The following is an 18,601-nucleotide window of genomic DNA, read 5'->3' on the forward strand; positions in this document are numbered from 1 at the left end:
AGCAAGCATCACATATTGAAATGTATGTTCAGACAATAAAACTAAGATCTCATAAATATGAATGCGGGACAACAGTTTTGATATTTGGTCAGTATCCCCCCACAGCGGCCTATTTCTAATTTTTGCCATTTCACATTTTCAAGACCTCTAATTTCCATTTTATAAAGTAGTTTATAAAATGCTATTAAACAAGCAAGGTGAGGCTTTTGTAACAGCAAAACTCGTTCTGAGCTTTGATAATAAGGCAGCACCATACCTCCGTGTTATTTTCTTGTTCTTTTCTCAATCCGTAGCCTAAATAACAAAGACACGAATGCATTCAAGATAAAGGCGAAATCAAAAAGCATAATTTATGCTTCGAAAATATTTTCTGAGCGGATTATAAAAGGCAAAACAGTTATACTCGTTATAATGCATATTGCTATGTATATCGCGTACTATTCTGGTTTATTGGATCATTTTATCACTATCATCGACATTATGCATAACACCTACAGGTGACTCATGTTATTAGGAGGACAGAACGCCATGCGCAACTAAGTCTTTCTCCGCGTAGCCTTGCAGACAGAACTAGACATATAGCACGACTTACAAAATTCTAGTAAACACCTAAAACTAAAAGTAATACAACAAAACAACACCAATAATAATAATAATAATAATAATACTTTGGGAATATTCCTTCTGAAGACCCATTAGGTAACGCCATTTGTCAATACACACTTAAGCACACAAAAATCTAACAAAAATCAAAAAATGAAATATTTATTACAGCATTTGTGACTGAACACCTTTTAAACATAACGTCACAGTCCTCATACAAGTATTTAATGTATTTTTGACAAAGCTTAAGGGAGACAGCATTTTTTTTTCTTCTAGTGAGGAACACGTGCTGAAAAAGGAAGGAATTCATGGACATACAATATCAATGCCACAGCAGATCTGAAACTAGCAAAAACATTCTTTTTCAATTGAGGTAAACACATAGAATATCTAACATGAAACAATTAATAGACTGAACTCTGTACGAAGTTTGTTACAATATTCTCTAAGCTTTTCTCCAAGCTTTGAGTTCATAATTTAAGTTCTTTTTTTTTCTTATTTTTTAGGTTTTTGGTGCATCAACCATCAATAGCTTCTCTCAGTGCCAAAGAATCCACCGTTGTGTCAGTATTGTCCATGTGGCAAATATATTGATCCAAAGGCCAAGAACTATTGCAGGGTGCTGCTATTCCACTTTAAGCTTCCTTCAATAGCCTCTTTCAGTCAGAGTCCAGGATACAAAAAAAAAAAAAAAAAAAAACGAAAACAAAAATAATAATATTAATATTAAAATAAAAATGTATAAAACCAACACGATCCAGTGCTTGGGCAATTCAAACTAAGAACTTTACCTACAGGGCAACATTCATTCAAGAACCAAAGAAAGGGCATGAAAAATGTTCAAACTGAATTTTCCGGAGAGATCAGGTGTTGTCCAGCAGCATCTTTAGGTGGTAGTTCTGTTCCTTATTTAACACAGCTTGCCCACTGCAGTCTCTGTGTTTCGGGCGCTCGAAAAGATACTGAGATGTTCTCTTTATTGCTGCACCAAGACAGTCTCTCTTTTGGGAACAACACACACAGTGTGAAAGTGGGGATAAACTTTTATTCTAGAACTAGCTCAGGAAACATAAATTGAGTGACCAACGAAAATGCACAAGTTTTAACTTAGTTTCTATACTTTTATACTACAGTAGTTATAACTCTTGGAGTCTTTTTATCTTTTTTTTTTTTTAATCATCCAGAGTGATTTCTTTAAAATTGCGCGTGTCACTTCAGAGTGTTTGTGTGTATTTTTTTTGTTTAGTGTGCATGTGTATATGTGTGCATGTGTTCATGTTTAAGAAGTCAAAACATCTTCTGTTGATCATTAACAAAAGCCCAAGACTTTACAAAGTGATCTTGTCAGCTTGGTCCTCCGTTGTTGAAAGTAACAAAATTGACAAGTTAAAAAAAATCATCACAGCTCGTCTGGAATTCCATTTTTAGTGTCAATTCTGGTCAAAATGTGTCTTTTTTCTCTTTTGTCTTAAAAATAGTCTTAAAATAGTTTTGTTTTTTTGTTTTTTTTTTTGTTTGTTTTTTGTTGTTTTTTTTTCTTTTAGTTGCTGTTGTTTTGTTGTGACGTTCCCTTATACTATTGGGCGTGGATGTCCAGGACTTGTCCACCGGCGCTGGGGTCAATGGGGGTCAACAGGGGGGGTCTCTGCACAGGCATGGTCATTCCTGGATGAAGGGGGAGGGGCGTCCTCCGTGCATCAGCATGGCTGGGTGGTGGGCGTGGCCGGGTAGGTACGGGTGCGTGGGGGGTCTGTGTCGTAACTGGGAGGGGTGAGGTGCCATCTGGGGAGGGGTGTAGCCGGGCAGTGCCATGTTCATGCCCGCAGGACCGCTCTGAGGTACGCGTTCCCCCGCCATGCCTTGTAGAGCTGCAACACACAGAGCGGACACAGAGCGGGGGTAAGAGGAGGCGAAAGTTTCCCACGTTTCAGGAGCACTGATTTAAAGTGACAGATGTCATTCTGGTCCGCGTATGAGAACTGACTTTGATCACACAGATTCACATTAAAAAAATTATTTAATATATGAACACAAAAATGCATTTTAATCGACATGGAAGTAAAAGTATTTGGGCACACGGTCACAGGAGAAAGAGCTACTATTGATGCAAAAAAAAAATTGCTGCTGCTATCATTCACACAAAACAGTTCTATTTCTTTTTAATCTAGTGCATTAAGGATGGAGAGCAGTATGCTATTTTTGGGAAGAATATAGAATGACCAATACAAGTCTGGCCAGTGCGCAGGTTGAAATGCGATCCGCAGTCCTCCGTTTACACAGAATGCTGGGAGGATATGGAAAACAAGTGCGCCGTATTGATGTTAGCTATAGTTATACCCAGCATAAGGAGCAGTCAATTTCCCAGCTGAATTTAGTGACAAACTGAATAGTTGTTCTCTCGAGGGGATGCACCACTATGAATATATTTGATTTGAACACTCAAAGAACTTATTAAATAATGTAGACTCACTTAACTATCATAACATGCATTCCAAAGAATACCGCACAATGCAGGTTTTCTAAATAAAAAAACACTTCACGCAAACAAAGCATCCCTCCTGGAAGTGGGTTGTGTATTGAGCTAGTGACAGGCCTAGCTGAGGAGAGAGAGAGAGAGCGAGAGAGAGAAAGAGGGAGGGAGGGAGGGAGGGAGGGGGTATAGCAAGTGCTGTAGGAGAAGGAGAACTCCAGTGAAGTCCAGCAATTTCAGAAGAAATAGCACACATCCTGTGGACAGAGTAACTATGTGTAGGGACACTACACCAGTATGCCAAGAGCTGATGCTGTGACTGGAGGAGGGCGAGGCTTCCCAGAGCCGTGTAGAGCAGCACACATTGGGTGCTTTCAGTGGACCCAGCCAGCCAGCGTGGGTACACGCGGCACAAGACTCATTGCCCAGGGACAGGCCGCAGCAACAGGCCTGGGAACGGGCCCTGGACCCTGGGGAGAACCAGGGCAAGGGACAGGGGAGAGAAGACGCCCGGGCCTGGAGCCTGGGGAGACGGCAGAGCCGGGGCCTGGGCTGCAGCGCTTCGTAATGTGACCCCCCTCGAGGATTAGCCATGGCAAGGAGGAAAGAGGTCACGCAAAGGTCACCAGGCATGCTCACTCGCTACATTCCTCTACCTTACTCTGCAATTAAGAAATTACACAGGCGGAGACCGGTATGGGAAGGGGGGGGTGGAGCGGGCTGAGATTAATAGCCAATCTCATTGGCTGAAAGCCGCAGCGCTTTCTAATACTCTTCTCACACACTGGTTCATTCGGAAATGCACATGTTTGTAATGCGGTCTCTTAAAATCTCACTATCACGGCGATAAAAAAAAAAAAAAGTCAATCAATCTTGCGTGGAAAGAACTGTGTTCACCTCCACATAACCTAGACCAGTTCCTGTTAAGAAGCCCAGCAGATGTTTTTGACACTGTAAGCTGGTAATCTCAAGTCTTGTAAGCTGCAGTCATTCTGTTAAGTAGATCTGTGTCCCCTTTATTAACAGAAGTGGTAAAACCATCTGAAGACAATAACACTGACTGAACAGACCCACTCTCCCTGTTTGTTCTAGCACAGCAGCTTGCTCAATGGCTGATGATAATTAAGTACCAAATATACCATATTGTGTGGCTGCATAATCAAATCAAGAGAGGATAATATTCCTCTGCATTAAGCTATTAATGTAATTGGTCATGAAGCATAAAATATGTTATGTAATTAAATAGTCTAGAAATTATATAGCCTATATTAAGAATTATCCAAGCTGAGCAAATGTTGTCTCTATGTGGCTGTTTTAGGGAACATTGCTCTCTACGTTTTTGACTCCATTAGGAAAGGCAGGGGAAAAAAAAGGGAGAAATGGGCTCTGTCGGCGGCATCGCCGTGGTGACCCTTCAGAAAATCCGGCACCTATTTACATATAAAGGGTTCTTTTAATCAAGGTAAGTGTTATTATATTGTGCCTCATTGAACAACGAAGTTTAGGTGTTAAATAAAATTTCCTATGCCCCGGTGCCTCTGGGATGCGATATGTCTTGATTTCTCAAATGTCAGCGCCACGGCGCCGGCAGGAGGTGTAATGGGCGTCTTAATCAGACCGCGGCCATTTAGCCGCGGAGAGCAGGGGAGCGGGAGAGAGAGAGAGAGAGAGAGAGAGAGAGAGAGAGACAGAGAGAGAGAGGGAGACAGAGAGAGAGAGCGGGCGAGCCAGAGAGAGAGAAATTCCCTCTTTTATATGCAGTCATTCTTTAATGTCCTCCTCCCTTAAATTTATTTGAGTGACTCTCCCGTCTCTGTGTCTCGTGTTGGGCGTCAGTGGGCCCCTGTTAAAAATAATCAAAACACACAGGTTCCCCCGGTGAAGGATCTGACATGTCACCTCACCCCGTATATCTCGCCGGGGACCGTAATGTACTGCACCGCTCCGTCTTTGCATATAAGATAATTTGGACATCAATCCTTCCCCCGACAGATTTATGTCACTCCGAGGACAGTTTCACTTCTCCTTCTTTATCGCTTCACTGGAGCCTGCTTAATTTCTCCCTGTCAACGGCTGCCCTGGAGATGTTATTTTTCCCTAAATGTCCAACATTTGCATTGGCTGGCTGTTGGAGGGGAGAGAGGGAGAGCGATGCCGCTGTTGTGATAAATAAATTTGCGCACGGTGCCACGTTTCTCCGTCCGCCGCCACAAGTGCCGGGCGAAAGGCTGGCGGAACGGACCCCCCAGCCGCCATTCCCAGAATTCCCTGAGAGTTCCCCCCTCCCATGTTCCCTTCCGTCCGTACCCCTGGGAAGTTAGCGGTACCCTGGGAAGCTACTTTTTACAGCGAATGATGCTAACCCAGCTGTGAACCCCACGCTGCGGTAGGGGGGTTGGGGGAACGGTTGTAGTGGTGTTTGGGGAAATGGGGGTTTGGGGGGGCTAGTGGTGTAAAAAAATAAAAAATAAAATAAGTCAGAAAACCCAGAGAAAGAGCCCAGTTGTACTTACTTCCCCCTTCTCTGCGTTCGCTTTACAAGATGGAGGTTACATGTAGTGCCACTGACCGTCCATACCCATATTCATGCCCATTCCGCTCATAGGCCCTAGAGGAGGAGATAAAAATCCGAGAGGATGCCAGAGAGTCAGCCAGAGTGAATCGCAGACAGCCAGAGCAGATTCCCATTTCAAATAATAGATTCAGCAGAGAATGAAAAGGATGGGGAGGAAAATGAGGTGAAGGGGAAGCATCTGACCGGAACGAATCTGTAAGCGGCCGCAAATCTTTAAAGAATCTTTTAAAAGGAAAAAAAGAAAGAAAGAAAAAAAAAGAGATTTGTGCATATTTCCAGTGAGATGGGTGAGAAGGACAGAAAGCTAGGCAGGCAGAAAGACGGGACTGGCTGGCTGTGACAGTGTGGATTTGGGGAGGGTTGGCGGGATTGCGCCGGCGGTGGCGGTGGCGGTGGTGGTGTTGGGGGTGACGCGTGGCGGAGCACCAGTGACTGGCGTGCTGGGCGCTCTTACCGGCTGGCCGGATCCCCATGTGTTGCTGACCGTCCAGCACAAAACTGCCCATGGGCTGTCCTTCCGGACTGTACGCTGCTCCTTGGCTCACTGAAGGATCAAGAAGAAAACCTGATTGTAGTCAAAACGTGGACACGAGGGAAAAAGAAGAGAAGACACACCAGACAATCAGCAACAGTCCCGGCTCCAGCCCAACACACAACACGCTGCGTCGCCGGCTACCACACGAACGCTTACGTGAGAATCGTTTTTCACGTAACCTCTGGTTTTTATCACATTCGCAGTCCACTGACAAAACACACACAGACCATGCTAGGGTGAGCGTGATTGGACTCTTATTGAGAGAGGAACCACAGGGTTTACATGCATTACACAATGGGACACAACCCCCCCCACCCGAACCCACCCCCTTCCACCTCTGAACACATAACATATACCTTCACCATCTAAACCACCTCCACTACACAAATGTTATTTTATTTTTAAAACTATCATGTCACATTAATATTACTCTGGCTTGTGTAGTTTTACTCAGATACCACAGCCCTGGAAATACAAGGCCCACAGTGGTATCTTGAACAAGCAGCGTTTTTCCAGGACTAATATGTATTATCCAGAGTAATCTATAAGCCCATAAGATTAAGGGAAGCTTTTTGTCATGCTGTCTTTTTGAAGGTTTGCTGATCGCGACAGTTTAAAGCACGCTTTCAAATATTCAGAACAAACATAAGTAATTGTAGCCTGAGCGGTGATTTCTGGGTAGTGCTGCATCTCATTTCAATAATTACACAGCTTCATTTGCACAATCTCCACCCAATTTGAGCAACTTTTCACCAGAGTTAAATAATTAACAAAGAGCCTTTCCCATAAAGACAAATTGCTTTAGCATATTTATAAAATGATGAATATTATTCCCCTTGTTTTGTACGCAAATTTGGTGGGATTCTGTAAATTTCAAATGTGCAAATTTATGACAGTTCTAGGAGGATTTGGTTCACTTGCAGCCAATGGAAAAATGGAGCGAATATTTTCTTTTTTTTAAATGTTTTTTTTTTTACATCACTATGGATATCTATCTATCTATCTATTTATATATCTATCTACGAATAAGATAAGCTGCATAACAACTAGCCAAATATGGCAAATCAATGCATAATATTCCAACATTTTTTTTTTTTTATCAAGGAACTAATTATTAATTATTCAAATGAATTAATTACAGATAATTAATCTTTGCGATTGCATAATTAAATACAATTATGTATGTAATACTTATGGTAATTGAAATGTGTGGCGAATGGTGAAAGCGGAGCTGGGCGAGGGCGGACCCACGCGCCAGCCCCACGCTGCGGCGTAGTCGACTAAGACACAGGAAGTGATGGGGAAAAGCGCTCGCAGCGGTCCCATCAACACTCCTGGCGCTCCTCTTGTGCCCAATTACCAATTCACAGAGAACATTTATAAATGTGCTTTTCACTGGTTAGATTGGGAAATCTCCAATTAGAATAAATCAGCGAGGTGCTCCTGACAGAAGACTGCTTCCTTGGGAGAGATGGCGGGGAGGGGGGGGGAGGGCAGGTGGGGATTGGATGGAGGGGAGGGATTGGGGATGGGAGGGGGTGGGGGGGGGGTGTACTCCCAGACATTCAGGCTTGTGGGTGTTTTGTATGGCAGGTGAGTGCAGAGAGAGATAGAGAGAGAGAGAGAGAGGGAGGGAGAGAGAAAGAGAGGGAGGGGGAGGGAGAGAGAGAAAGAGACAGCAAGAAAGAGAGAGAGAGAGAGGGAGGGAGAGAGAGAAAGAGACAGCAAGAAAGAGAGAGAGAGAGAGTGGTCAGGAGCGGGACTTTTGAAGTTAACAGAAGGCTGTTTACCTGCTCGATTTGACTGGTCAATCATGGGCTGTACTATTCTTCTCCTGGCATTAATGAACCTGCGGGACAGAAATGGGAGACAGAGCGCACCTTAAATCACCAGTCCTTTATCAACGACTGCAGAGAAACATTTATTTAAGAGCGTGTCGGTAACTTTAAAAAAATTCCTTTTCATAGCTTAGCGACATCGGCTAACGTATTTGTCACGGAAGACCTAAAACGGCGAAAACTACAAAAGAGTTAATGTGCACAGACACAGAGACCCAGCGACGTAGTCCTTTAATGTTCCTTATGATCTATTCCTGTTGTTTAATAAAGCTTTTGATTACATTTGGTAACTATGGATACCAGAAGCAATTCCAGACATTAATGGGCCTGAGCTGTAGCTCCAGTCAACCCCACTGGGTGACAGGATAGGCAGACCTTTTAACGCTGCATCTTTTCTCACTCCTCCTAAATCCCCAAAGCAGCGAGACGAGAGTTAATGCACATAAACATGTTATTCTTTGCGTGTTATCACTCATTAGAAATTCAAAATAAGTTAAAAGTTCGCCGGGGCAAGGCACAAATGGTCCCTTTCATTCTTTTTTCCACCCCCCCCCTCCTCCCTCCCTCCACCACCCCCCTGCTCTCTTCATTGTAGGGCGGTTGGCTCCCCTTCCAGCTGTCTATAAATGAGGACCAGGCATCGCCACTCTGTGCTTTCACAAGGTATTGTTATGTCAGCAAGCCCATCAATTAGGCTGTCTGAAGTTTTATCACCGCCACAGAGGCAAATAAGTGCTGCTCCACAAAGACTCCCTGGCCTTCTTAGCTCCTGCAGCTTTTGACTGTAAAGCCCAGGGGTCATCCGGAGGTTACTGCCAGCCAGGGGCACCCTTTTTAAGTAAGAATGGAGGACGCCCAGGGCCGTGTCAAAGGCAAGCTGGCCAATGTGGCGCGGGACTCCCCTCTCAGGGTCTGCAGGCACAGGGGAGGGAACGCTCCACAGGTACAAGCATGTGTTTGATATTAGAGGGGGGGGGTTCGAGCGATTGCGAAGTCCATCTACCCCGGGCCGGACCCCGTTCTTTTAAACAGTTCCCAATATACAAGCAATGCCGCAGAACTGGTCATTAGATGGAGGTAAGGACTGGAATCAATTTGGTTTTCTAATCCCCCGTGAACCCTCGATACCTGCCCTTACCTTCCCTCCTATTAACTTAAACAGCTATAATCTGCGGCTTTCAAGTGACATAGTCAAATTCACAAAATGCACAAGTGGGAAAAGAAAATCTGGGCTTATTTACTGGGGGGGGGGGGGGGGGGACTCAGAAAATCCTCGACTCCCATCCCAGGAGAGAGCGTAGAAACACATTACCGAGAAAGAAAGAAAAACTTTAGATTAAATGTCACAGTAAAAACAATAAAGAACAAAAAAAAGTGAAAATTCAATAGCACAGCAGAGGTGGTAAAGAGAAAAAAAACAGAGATATAGTAGGAGGAGAAATTACAGATCAGTCGAACAGAAGATTTGGTTTAATTTTCGCATATTTCCTTTTTTTTTTCCGCCTGTACTTGAAAGCAAAGTTCTTAGCAAGTCAGAGACCAAAGGCGCATCTCTGGTTGTCTCTTATCTACCTTTGTTGTCAAAAATGTCACTGTGCCTGGGGAGGCGGGGGAGAGCAGCCTCCAGCATCAAAACCAGCTGAGCAAGTAAATACGAGAAAGATTCCTCCTTTCGGCTTTCTGGGCAGGCTCAAAGCGAGCGGCCTGCCAAAATATATGTCTTGCTTCTTTTTTTTTTGTGCTTTTCTCCCCCCTCAGACATTATTCAGTGTTTCGGAATTGTAACCATGTGCCTTCTTACCCCGCTCGTTGGAACGAGATCAATACGTAGCATCAGGAGAGAGGCTTCCAGGTGCTGCGGCCGCACTCCATTGGCCGGCGTAAAATGAAGCGTCCAATGGGCACGCCGTTTAAGAAGTTCAACGTGTCGTGCTCCTTCTTCCTAACGATTTTTGTCTTTACGACACTTCTTTTTATTTTATTTGTCTGTCGATGCTATTTCTTCTACGCTGGATTAAGGCCAGTGCTCTGCTGCTTCTTAGGAGCGCACGCATACTACGGCGTGAAATAGTCCCCCTAGAATGCATATGCAAGCCTAGTTAAAGCATATATGCCCCATCAACAACAATTATTTTGGAGGGAGGAGAAAAAACAGAAAACATCTATGTATATACAGACATTCACATGTTTCCTTCCCAGTCCCCGCTGGGATGAACCCCAGCATGTCAACACTGTCCCCACTAGCAACGCCCCAAACACAATAAAGCGCACACATGCAGGCCTGTTTTTATTCCCTAAACAAGTTGCCACAGTAACGCGGCAGGAGCTGACCAGAACCCAGTCCGGCCCCCACAGAGGCTTTTATCAGTTCGAGTAAAGCCAATTGAGATTATCAGAGGCGGCCTGATAACACTGTTTTCTCCCCTCCCATGAGCTGCTAATGGTGTGTGCTTAGAACAACAAAACAAACCTCCCGAGATGGGAGCGAGGCAAGGAGGCATGCGAGGGCCCCGGGCAGGCCTGAGCGTGGGGGGGGGGGGGGGGGGGGGCAGGAGACGCACACACCCCCTCCGCCCTCCTGTCCACCCCACCCCGCCCACTGAGGCGCACAGAAATGGACAGAGATTTTTCCAACCTCCAACCATTTTTATTATTTACATCTGGTAGTCTGCTTATTATGGCCTTCGCCTGCTCACCAGCACCCCCCACCCCCAACCCCCACTCCACCCCCCCCCCCCCCCCTTACCCCTTTTTCACAGCCCCCCCTGTTGAACATTCCCTCGTGCACACACTGACTGGCATTATCACCCCCCCCTCCACCCCCCCTCACCCCCCCACCGCCTCTCTGCATGGGAACTCCATGCTGTCTTCAAACAAATAATTAAAAGCAAGGTTAAAGGGTCGTATGGAGGTCATTCCTTTGGATACTCATCAGAATGTTTACATTACTAAAAAAAAAAAAACCCGACGGGCTCCTGTTTAATGTGCAGGGCACCCCGGTTTACAAATCAATTCAGCGGGCGTATAAAAACCCCGTTCCCATCGCTCCTGCGCGGCGGGGGGAAAAAATGTGTTTTTGTGTGCGCCTTCTTCACACCGGAGCGCAAACAGGCCTCTGGAAGCATTTACACTTTTTTTCCGCGGTCGCGTTTTTTTTTTTTTCGGGAACACTGGGCGAGTGTGCGCCGCGTGCACCAGCTCCCCACGTGCAACCGGACCCCTGTCAGTTTATCGCCTTCAGAGCGGGTCGGGGGGGGGGGGGGGGAGGATTTACGGCCGCGCGCGGCTGCTTATTTTTCTTTACAGGAGACGCAGCACAATAACTGCAAAAATATGAATAATGGGCCAGCCCCCGCAGGGCTCCACTTGAACTTAGCCTTTAGCAGAGCTGGGTCAACCTTCAATCGCCGGCCATAAATGCCAGCGTAACTACCCAAAGCACTTGCTTGGTTGTACTTTTTGTTAAGTCGATAGAGGTGACACTCCAAGACGTTCAGTTTCCAAACAATGAGAGGTCGACTTCTACCTCCGGCTTCGTAGCTCTTAGGCAAAACTCATTCCGCAAGCCTACATGAACTCAGCTTGTTCCAATGGCTGTCCATTATTAGGAACTGATACCTGACACCATTACATCACACCGTAGGTAAATAAAAAAATACGCTGTCAACAAATGAAAAAAGTCAACAAATCAGTGTTGCTCAGTCTTGTTTGACAGTTTTTTTCAATCTCTCAATCTCTGCTTGTTTCTGGTTAACTGAATTTCGGCCACACCTGGTAACTTGCTCCTGTTGTCAGCATTCCTTTGCTAAGAAATCTTCAAGTCAAACCACCCTGCCCTGGAGCCCTGCCAAGAGAAAAGCCTCTCAGAGAGCCCAGCCAATAAAAACCAGGATATGAGGCATCCCAGCCAATCAGGAGCAGGGTCACTTGTTTGACAGGTTTGGGGAAAAAAAAAAACACACTTGAACATGTTGGCCCAAGAAAACAGGTCTATTACTCCAAATCTTGCTTTGTGAGCACACTGGCTGAGGGGGGATCCTTTACGTGATTAACTGAAAAACAGCCACAATGCCCCAGAAAATGAGCTCCTTTTACAGACAAACGTCTGGGCCGTGTTTTTGCTGCAGTGCTAAAACCAGTAACGCTACATGCTTAACTCTTTCTCTGATTATCATCTGCAAAAATGACTGTCTTCTGGTTCCAAGTAAATTTCCTTCCTTCCATACTTCTATTTAAAAAAAGACATTTAGTCAAAATATGAAACTGACTGATCTTTCTTAAAGTAATCAAAAAGAGAGCTGAAACTAGAGCTGAAAACTTCCATTTTTTCTTGTGACACATACGCAGACTAGACCTCCATTCAAATAACTACTAGCAAGCAAGTCCCAATTATAATCTATTAAAATGGGGCAGGCAGGATCCACTGGGTGATCCCTGCCTTCAATCTGACGTACAGCGAACAGAGATAGAATCAGTGCAGACTGTCATTGTGGAGGCTTTGTAACTATTTAAGCTCACCACCAGATTGCACCTATCTGTGGATTTATCATAAACTATCAAAAAGGATCTTTCAAAGCTACTTGAAAGGAGGGGAGGAGAGAAACACTGCGAGACTTCCTCTAGCCATTCATATCTGGGATCTTTCTTCTTTAAGTTAAAACAGGAGTCAAGAGACATAAGCCGTAGTACATTACCTCACCCTGCGTATGATTTATTGCAGATGTGAAACCAAGCGAAACGGAATCATTTTGGAAGCCATGCTTCGAAAAGCTGACATTAAGGCCGCCATTGTGTTTACATAGTTTCCTGGCGCTCTTCTCTGGGAATCGTTTCACCTTTCCTTCTCCACCGACTTCCACTGGCCAGTTTTTATTCGGCTTCCAAACTCCTTTTTTTTCCTGAATTTCCATTTGCTTCTTTGACAACATTCCCCTCAAAACAAAAATATGTATCGGTGGAATTTCCACCCGGGCACATTCTCTCTCTTTCTCTCTCTCTCTCTCTTTCTCTCTTTCTCAATCTTTCTAAAAACCAATTTCCTCTTCAAACTCTGGGTGTGCAGGAATCATTAATGGTGAAGTGCAAAATCAGACAAAGAATTATATATTTGTTTTGCAAACTGACACAATTTAACGAGCTGCTAATTAAAGTAAATCAATAGCACTGCAGCACTCTCTCCCTGGAACGTCTGGCAGAAGACGGATAGCTGCTGTTGGGGGGCGGGGGGGGGGGGGGGGGGGCATGACTTTCCTCCGGAGTTTACCTCTGACGGAAATCACTCTGGCCTACGTGCATATCACTCACTCAAAGCCCTTCCAAGTCATATTTCACTGGTGTCGATACAGAATTGGTCTGGGCTCTGGCCCTACTTACAAGATAAATCAAGTCGGATCTGACCCCCCCCCCCATCTGTGATGCACTATGCAAATCAGACGAGCTCCTTCAATGTGCATCACCATCGACAAGTTGAGACAGGTGTCCCATGAGTGCAGGATGTTCTTGGTTTTGTGGGGGGTGGGGTGTGGAGGGAGGAGGGAGGGGGTGTTAGTGACCACCTAATCTTAACCAAAGGGCCCGCCAACTCCTCCAGGGCAAATAAACAAGCAAAGGACTCATGATGAAGCAAAAAGGTGTGCGAGCACCAAACCTCTGAGATCTGAGATCCCTTCTGCAGGGCACAGGTTTGCTGCCCTGTGCCCTGCCCCCCACCCCAGCCCCCACCTCCACCCCCCCGGCCGCCCCCTTCGGTTCCGGCCGCGGGACGTAACCCCCCGGCCCCCGCGGAGGACGCTCAGCCCCGGCCCCCGTGCGGCGGGGGGGGGGGCGAGCCAGCTGTTAGCTGTCCGTCAAACACCTCTGGTGGACGAGCGGGCCGGGGAGGCGAGTGTCACGCCTTTGATCCGGCCAGCAGCAGCGGCTGCTTCGGACGGCAGGACTTTGTTCTTCCGCTTCTATTTTGCTCTCTGTCCTGCGGCGGATCCGCGGAATCCAGAGGAAAAAACTGTTCTGTTCTCCCGAAACATCAACAAGCTCTGACAACTGCGCCCGGGTTTTTCTTGGCCCTGACAAAGCTCTCAGGCATCTCCTTTGACGCTTCACCCTGATTTTTTTTTTTCCTCTCTCTCTCTCTCTCTTTTTTTTTTTTTTAAGAGATATGATAGTTATTGTTCAATCCAGGCTCTGTGTGAATGGAATGGACTGTGGCCAACCTGGCCTCGGGCGTAAACACACCTGTATGAAAAGGGCCTTATTGTAGCAACCGTGCGCGGCTAACCTGCACTAGCACTACCAGTTTTCCTGTGCTATGAGCGAAGAATGCTCCCCGCTCTCTCTCTCCGATTGGCTCCTAATCTCCCCCCTTAATTAAACCCCTCTCCTTTTCTGACAGGCACCTTTGCTCTGGAATGCTTTGGCTGGTACAGTTATTTTGATTCTCACCAGCAGTAACAGGATTAGAGGCTGGATGACACCCCCTCAGTGTCCCCTCCCCTGAACGCTCCTGATGAATGCCCTGGTTCACACCGAGCTCTCGTGCCAGGGCTGCTCACGCTCACAGGGGGGAAGAGAGGCTGCTCTTTTCCTATTTACCGCTATTTGATGCGCATTTCAAAAACATCCTGTTTGTGCCAATATTAGTTTCAGTCAGGGTTCGGAATATGGCGCATGACAGAGATCATCCCCGCTTTAAGCTACTTTGGTTCCTCAAAAGCAAGACGCTTTTCTCTGGGTTTCGTGTCTGGTCTTTGCTTTCATTCATGACTCGCATAAGGAGTGAAGGAAGAGGTATCTCTCTCTCTCTCTCTCTCTCTCTCTCTCTCTCTCTCTCTCTCCTCTCTCTCTCACACACACATGCACACACACATATACACACTACATATTCTTTCATATTCTCCTACTCACACAACCACTCTCTCTCTCTCTCTCACACACACACACACACACACACACACACTGAGATCACTCGATGCACGTCTACGCTCACACCCGTGCTCACAAGGCTAAACGTGCCAGAGCGGAGAGAGAGGTAGCAGGCCGGGGAAGGCCCCGCACTGAGCACAGGGCAGTTAGCACACATTCTACAGAGCCCTGGGGAGGTCGGGAACGGATGGGGTCTGAACCCATAAGCAACCCGCTCGCTCAACTCAATTGCGGCGACAGGGAGAAGGCACTACAAAATGTCTCAATTATCTGCTTTTATTGACTCCACAGGGTAAGGGTGAGAGAGAGGGAGACACAGAGAAAAGGGGAGAGGGAGAGAGAGAGAGAGAGAGAGGGAGAGGGAGAGGGAGAGAGAGAGAGAACTAGCCCTATCATTACGGCGGAGTACAATCTACCCCGGCCTCCTGTAAATTACTAGGTGTTGTGCAAGGTCACCCGCCCACATGCAAAGGAGGTGAGAGCAAAGGCCCTTTCCCTTTCCCCTACACCACCGGCAGGCCAGGTATAATCTCTCCTTTCCAGCGCCCCCACGCCTAATCGCCAGATACTATCGAAAACACGGGCCGTTTTCGTCTCCCTTTTTTCCCTTCCGTTTTTTTTCCCCCCACAGACCCCAGTAATGGAGTACCAGATTGGGAGACTCCGCTTATTGTCAGATATCAAACAGGCAGCTCGGTGGATTACCGGGGGGAAACTGATAATGACAATGGAGGCGTGAGATTTCAAACAAAATTGAGTGTCAATTGACTGCATCGTCTAGGCAACACAAGTGCTTACAGCGCGCCAGCCAGACAGGAAATAAGGCCAATCTATTTCCTTTGCTTGATATCAAACATTTCTCCATGCCCTCTGTTATGAGCTTATAATGGGCTTAGCTCCGGCTGCTTCCACGGGAGCAGCCTGCCGAGAGGGACTTGAATTCTGCTCATTATGTAACGCAAATACTTCTGATTTGCAAACGGGGGGTGGGGGGTGAGGGCGGGGGAGGGGGAGACAGAAGCAGTATCTGCGGAAGGGTGTCCCCCTTTTTGTCCCTGGAGGTTGTTTTTCTTCCCAGGGATGATGAATTCGAGCCAAATAAAATGTGCTGCAGCATCGGCAATGAAAAGAAGGGGCACCAAAAACCTGTATGTGTGTGCGTGTGTATGCGTATGCGTGTGTGTGTGTGTGTGTGTGTGTAGGTGTGGGTGTGGCTGTGTATGTGTGAGTGGGTGTGAGAGAGAGAGAGAGAGAGAGAGAGAGAGAGTCAGAGAGAGAGAGAGAGAGAGAGAGGGAGGGAGAGAGAGAGAGAGCAAGTGAGAGAGAGAGAGGGCGAGAGAATCAGAGAGAGAAAGAGAGACACAGAGAGAGAGAGAGAGCGAGAGAGAGTCAGAGAGAGAGAGAGTCAGAGAGAGAGGGAGAGAGAGAGAGTCAGGAGAGAGAGAGAGAGAGGGAGAGAGAGAGAGTCAGAAGAGAGAGAGAGAGAGAGGGAAAGAGAGAGAGCGAGAGAGAGTCAGAGAGAGAGAGGGAGGCTGCTGGCTGCTGTAATACTGGGTATTCAGGCCTCTTCTCTCCCGCTCTTACAGAAGCAGGTCTGAGAGAGGGCGGAGCTCGGAGCCTGCCAGGCTTCCCGGGCCTCAGCCGGTCCCTCCGCCGGGCCGTAGAGCCGCCGCCGCCGCCCCGCTGCGCGCACCGCCATCGGTCAAACGTCGGGGGCGCCGCCCTCGACCATTTCCTTAAATAATCCATCCCCTCCGCACCCCCAGCCGCACGCACACACACGCTGCACACTGACCGCGGTTTGGGGAGAGCGAGCCCAACGCCGCGCCGCTATAAATAGCATTGTTTTGCGGAAGGGAAGGTGCCCCACAGAGGGGCGGTCGGGCGCGTCCGGCCTCCCCCACACGCGCGGCCGCCGGCAGGGTGTGGGCTCGAGGCCCGGGGGACGCGCGGCGTGGTCAGGTCCCGCGCGCGGACGTCCCTCTCATACCTGAGAGGGTGAGGCGGTTTCAGGAAGCCGGGGTTTCCCCACCCCCCCTCTGTCTTTCGTGCAGGCTCGCACATTAGCGGGACGTCCAGCGGACGCAGATCCACGCAAATCCCGTGTTGTGAAACGAAAGTCGACCCCGGGGCCAGAGCCCTGTCCCGTCAGGTCCCCCTCCCGTGGAGAGAGAGAGCGGGGCTTTACGGAGCCCTACGGCATCGGGGATGATTTTCTCCTCACCTGCCTCCGCACCTCCCCCCCCCAGCCCTAACTCTGCCTGCTCCCTCAGCCAGGCGCAGCCAAACTGGGGAGGGACATGAAAGAGGTAAAAAAGAAAAGATTTAAAATGTGGGTCGTTTGTTCAGTGCGCGTGTGGGTTCAGAGGGAGAGAGGGCCAAACTGGAGGCCTGATTGTAATCCCTGACCGTAATGAACGAGCAAACAGCACCGTTGCCTCATTATCGAATCGGAGTTTAACAACGTTACTCATTCAACAACGTCGATGCTAACTCCTTTAAAAACTGAAAAAAAGGAATGCTCCTATTTTCCTTGTTTTTATTTTAACAGGAGACAGGAACCGCAAAAGAGCATTTTTGTAGCATCGCACGTGTATTTGACCAGTTAACAGTTACTTCATTCACAAAATCAAATGCCCGAGATTGATTAAAAAAAAAAATAGGCTATTTTTTGCAAGGCAATGTAAAATAGAAAATCCATCTACAGATGGAACCAATATGACAAGTTATCAGAAACAAGTTTTGGGGGGGTGTTAGGGTTTTGGGGGGACCTGGAGTAGCAGGCAACTTGGTATGAGGTCTGCATCCTTGGCCACAGCTCCTAACTCTGAGCCCTCCCCCCCCCCTCCCCCCACCTTCACAGAGACTCGCTAATGAACACGGTGCGGGAGGTGACAAATTAAAGTGTTAGTATAATCCTCCTCCCCCCCCACCCCCCCAGTCGTGGGGGTACGACGGGTAGTAACAGGCTCTCCAAGGAGTTAGTGGGGGATGAGGGAACGCATTCTGCACATGAACAATAGGCAGGAATTGAAACATCATTGTCATAATAAGGAGATAAATATTCAAATGGCTGTGGGAAATCCTAGATTTTACTGATAGGCGGGATTGTATTGTTAAGCCTAGCCGCGCATAATGTTTCAATACCGGCAGCGCGTCTGATATCTTAATCGAGGAGAACAGACATTCAGTTTATCTTTTAACACTGCAAACCTGTCCCAAATTCCAAACCGCATTAATACATGTTTGGATTTGCAACTTTTTTCCATTCAAAATTCACTGTTTCACACAAGTCCCAGATATCTGTGCTACATCTCGGCATCAATTCTATTGACACCTCATCCATAACCGCCCGAACACTGGGAAAGATCATTAAATAAACAAATGCAAGCATTGATTTATAGGACCTTTCATAATGAGGTTATCGGCACGCAAGTTCAAACCGTAGGGCAAGGCAATAAATTCATTTTATACAGGTAGCACAAATACATTAGAGGTTGTTGCAGATACAATTACGGAGCCGAACAAAAGGGCGAGCAGACGCCTCAGAAGGCAGGGCAGACGCCTCGTGCTGAAGACGCGATGACACCCTGGTGAAGCGTGTCTGAACACGGGGGGGTGGGGGGGGTGAACGCCATCGGCGGGTTCTCAGGGCTTAGAGA

At 47.2% G+C, this 18,601-nt stretch overlaps 1 protein-coding gene across 5 annotated transcripts in view; it reads right to left on the minus strand.

Annotated features, from left to right (window-relative positions):
- Positions 1-326: 326 nt before the first annotated feature.
- meis2a (Meis homeobox 2a) overlaps positions 327-18,601 on the minus strand; it is a 78,822-nt gene continuing 60,547 nt past the window's right edge. For 2 of the 5 annotated variants that reach the window (XM_035419715.1, XM_035419724.1), the window contains exons 10-12: positions 7,974-8,032; positions 6,103-6,213; positions 327-2,471 (exon numbers count right to left, since the gene is read on the minus strand). In XM_035419715.1, the coding sequence (XP_035275606.1) occupies positions 2,263-2,471; positions 6,103-6,213; positions 7,974-8,032 (379 nt within the window). In that variant the 3' untranslated portion in view covers positions 327-2,262. Of the gene's footprint in view, positions 2,472-5,586; positions 5,682-6,102; positions 6,214-7,973; positions 8,033-18,601 lie in introns of all 5 variants that reach the window. The other 3 variants (XM_035419741.1, XM_035419750.1, XM_035419732.1) reach the window with 3 other exon arrangements.

Source organism: Anguilla anguilla, chromosome 1, assembly GCF_013347855.1.
Source record: "Anguilla anguilla isolate fAngAng1 chromosome 1, fAngAng1.pri, whole genome shotgun sequence".
Classification (NCBI taxonomy): domain Eukaryota; kingdom Metazoa; phylum Chordata; class Actinopteri; order Anguilliformes; family Anguillidae; genus Anguilla; species Anguilla anguilla.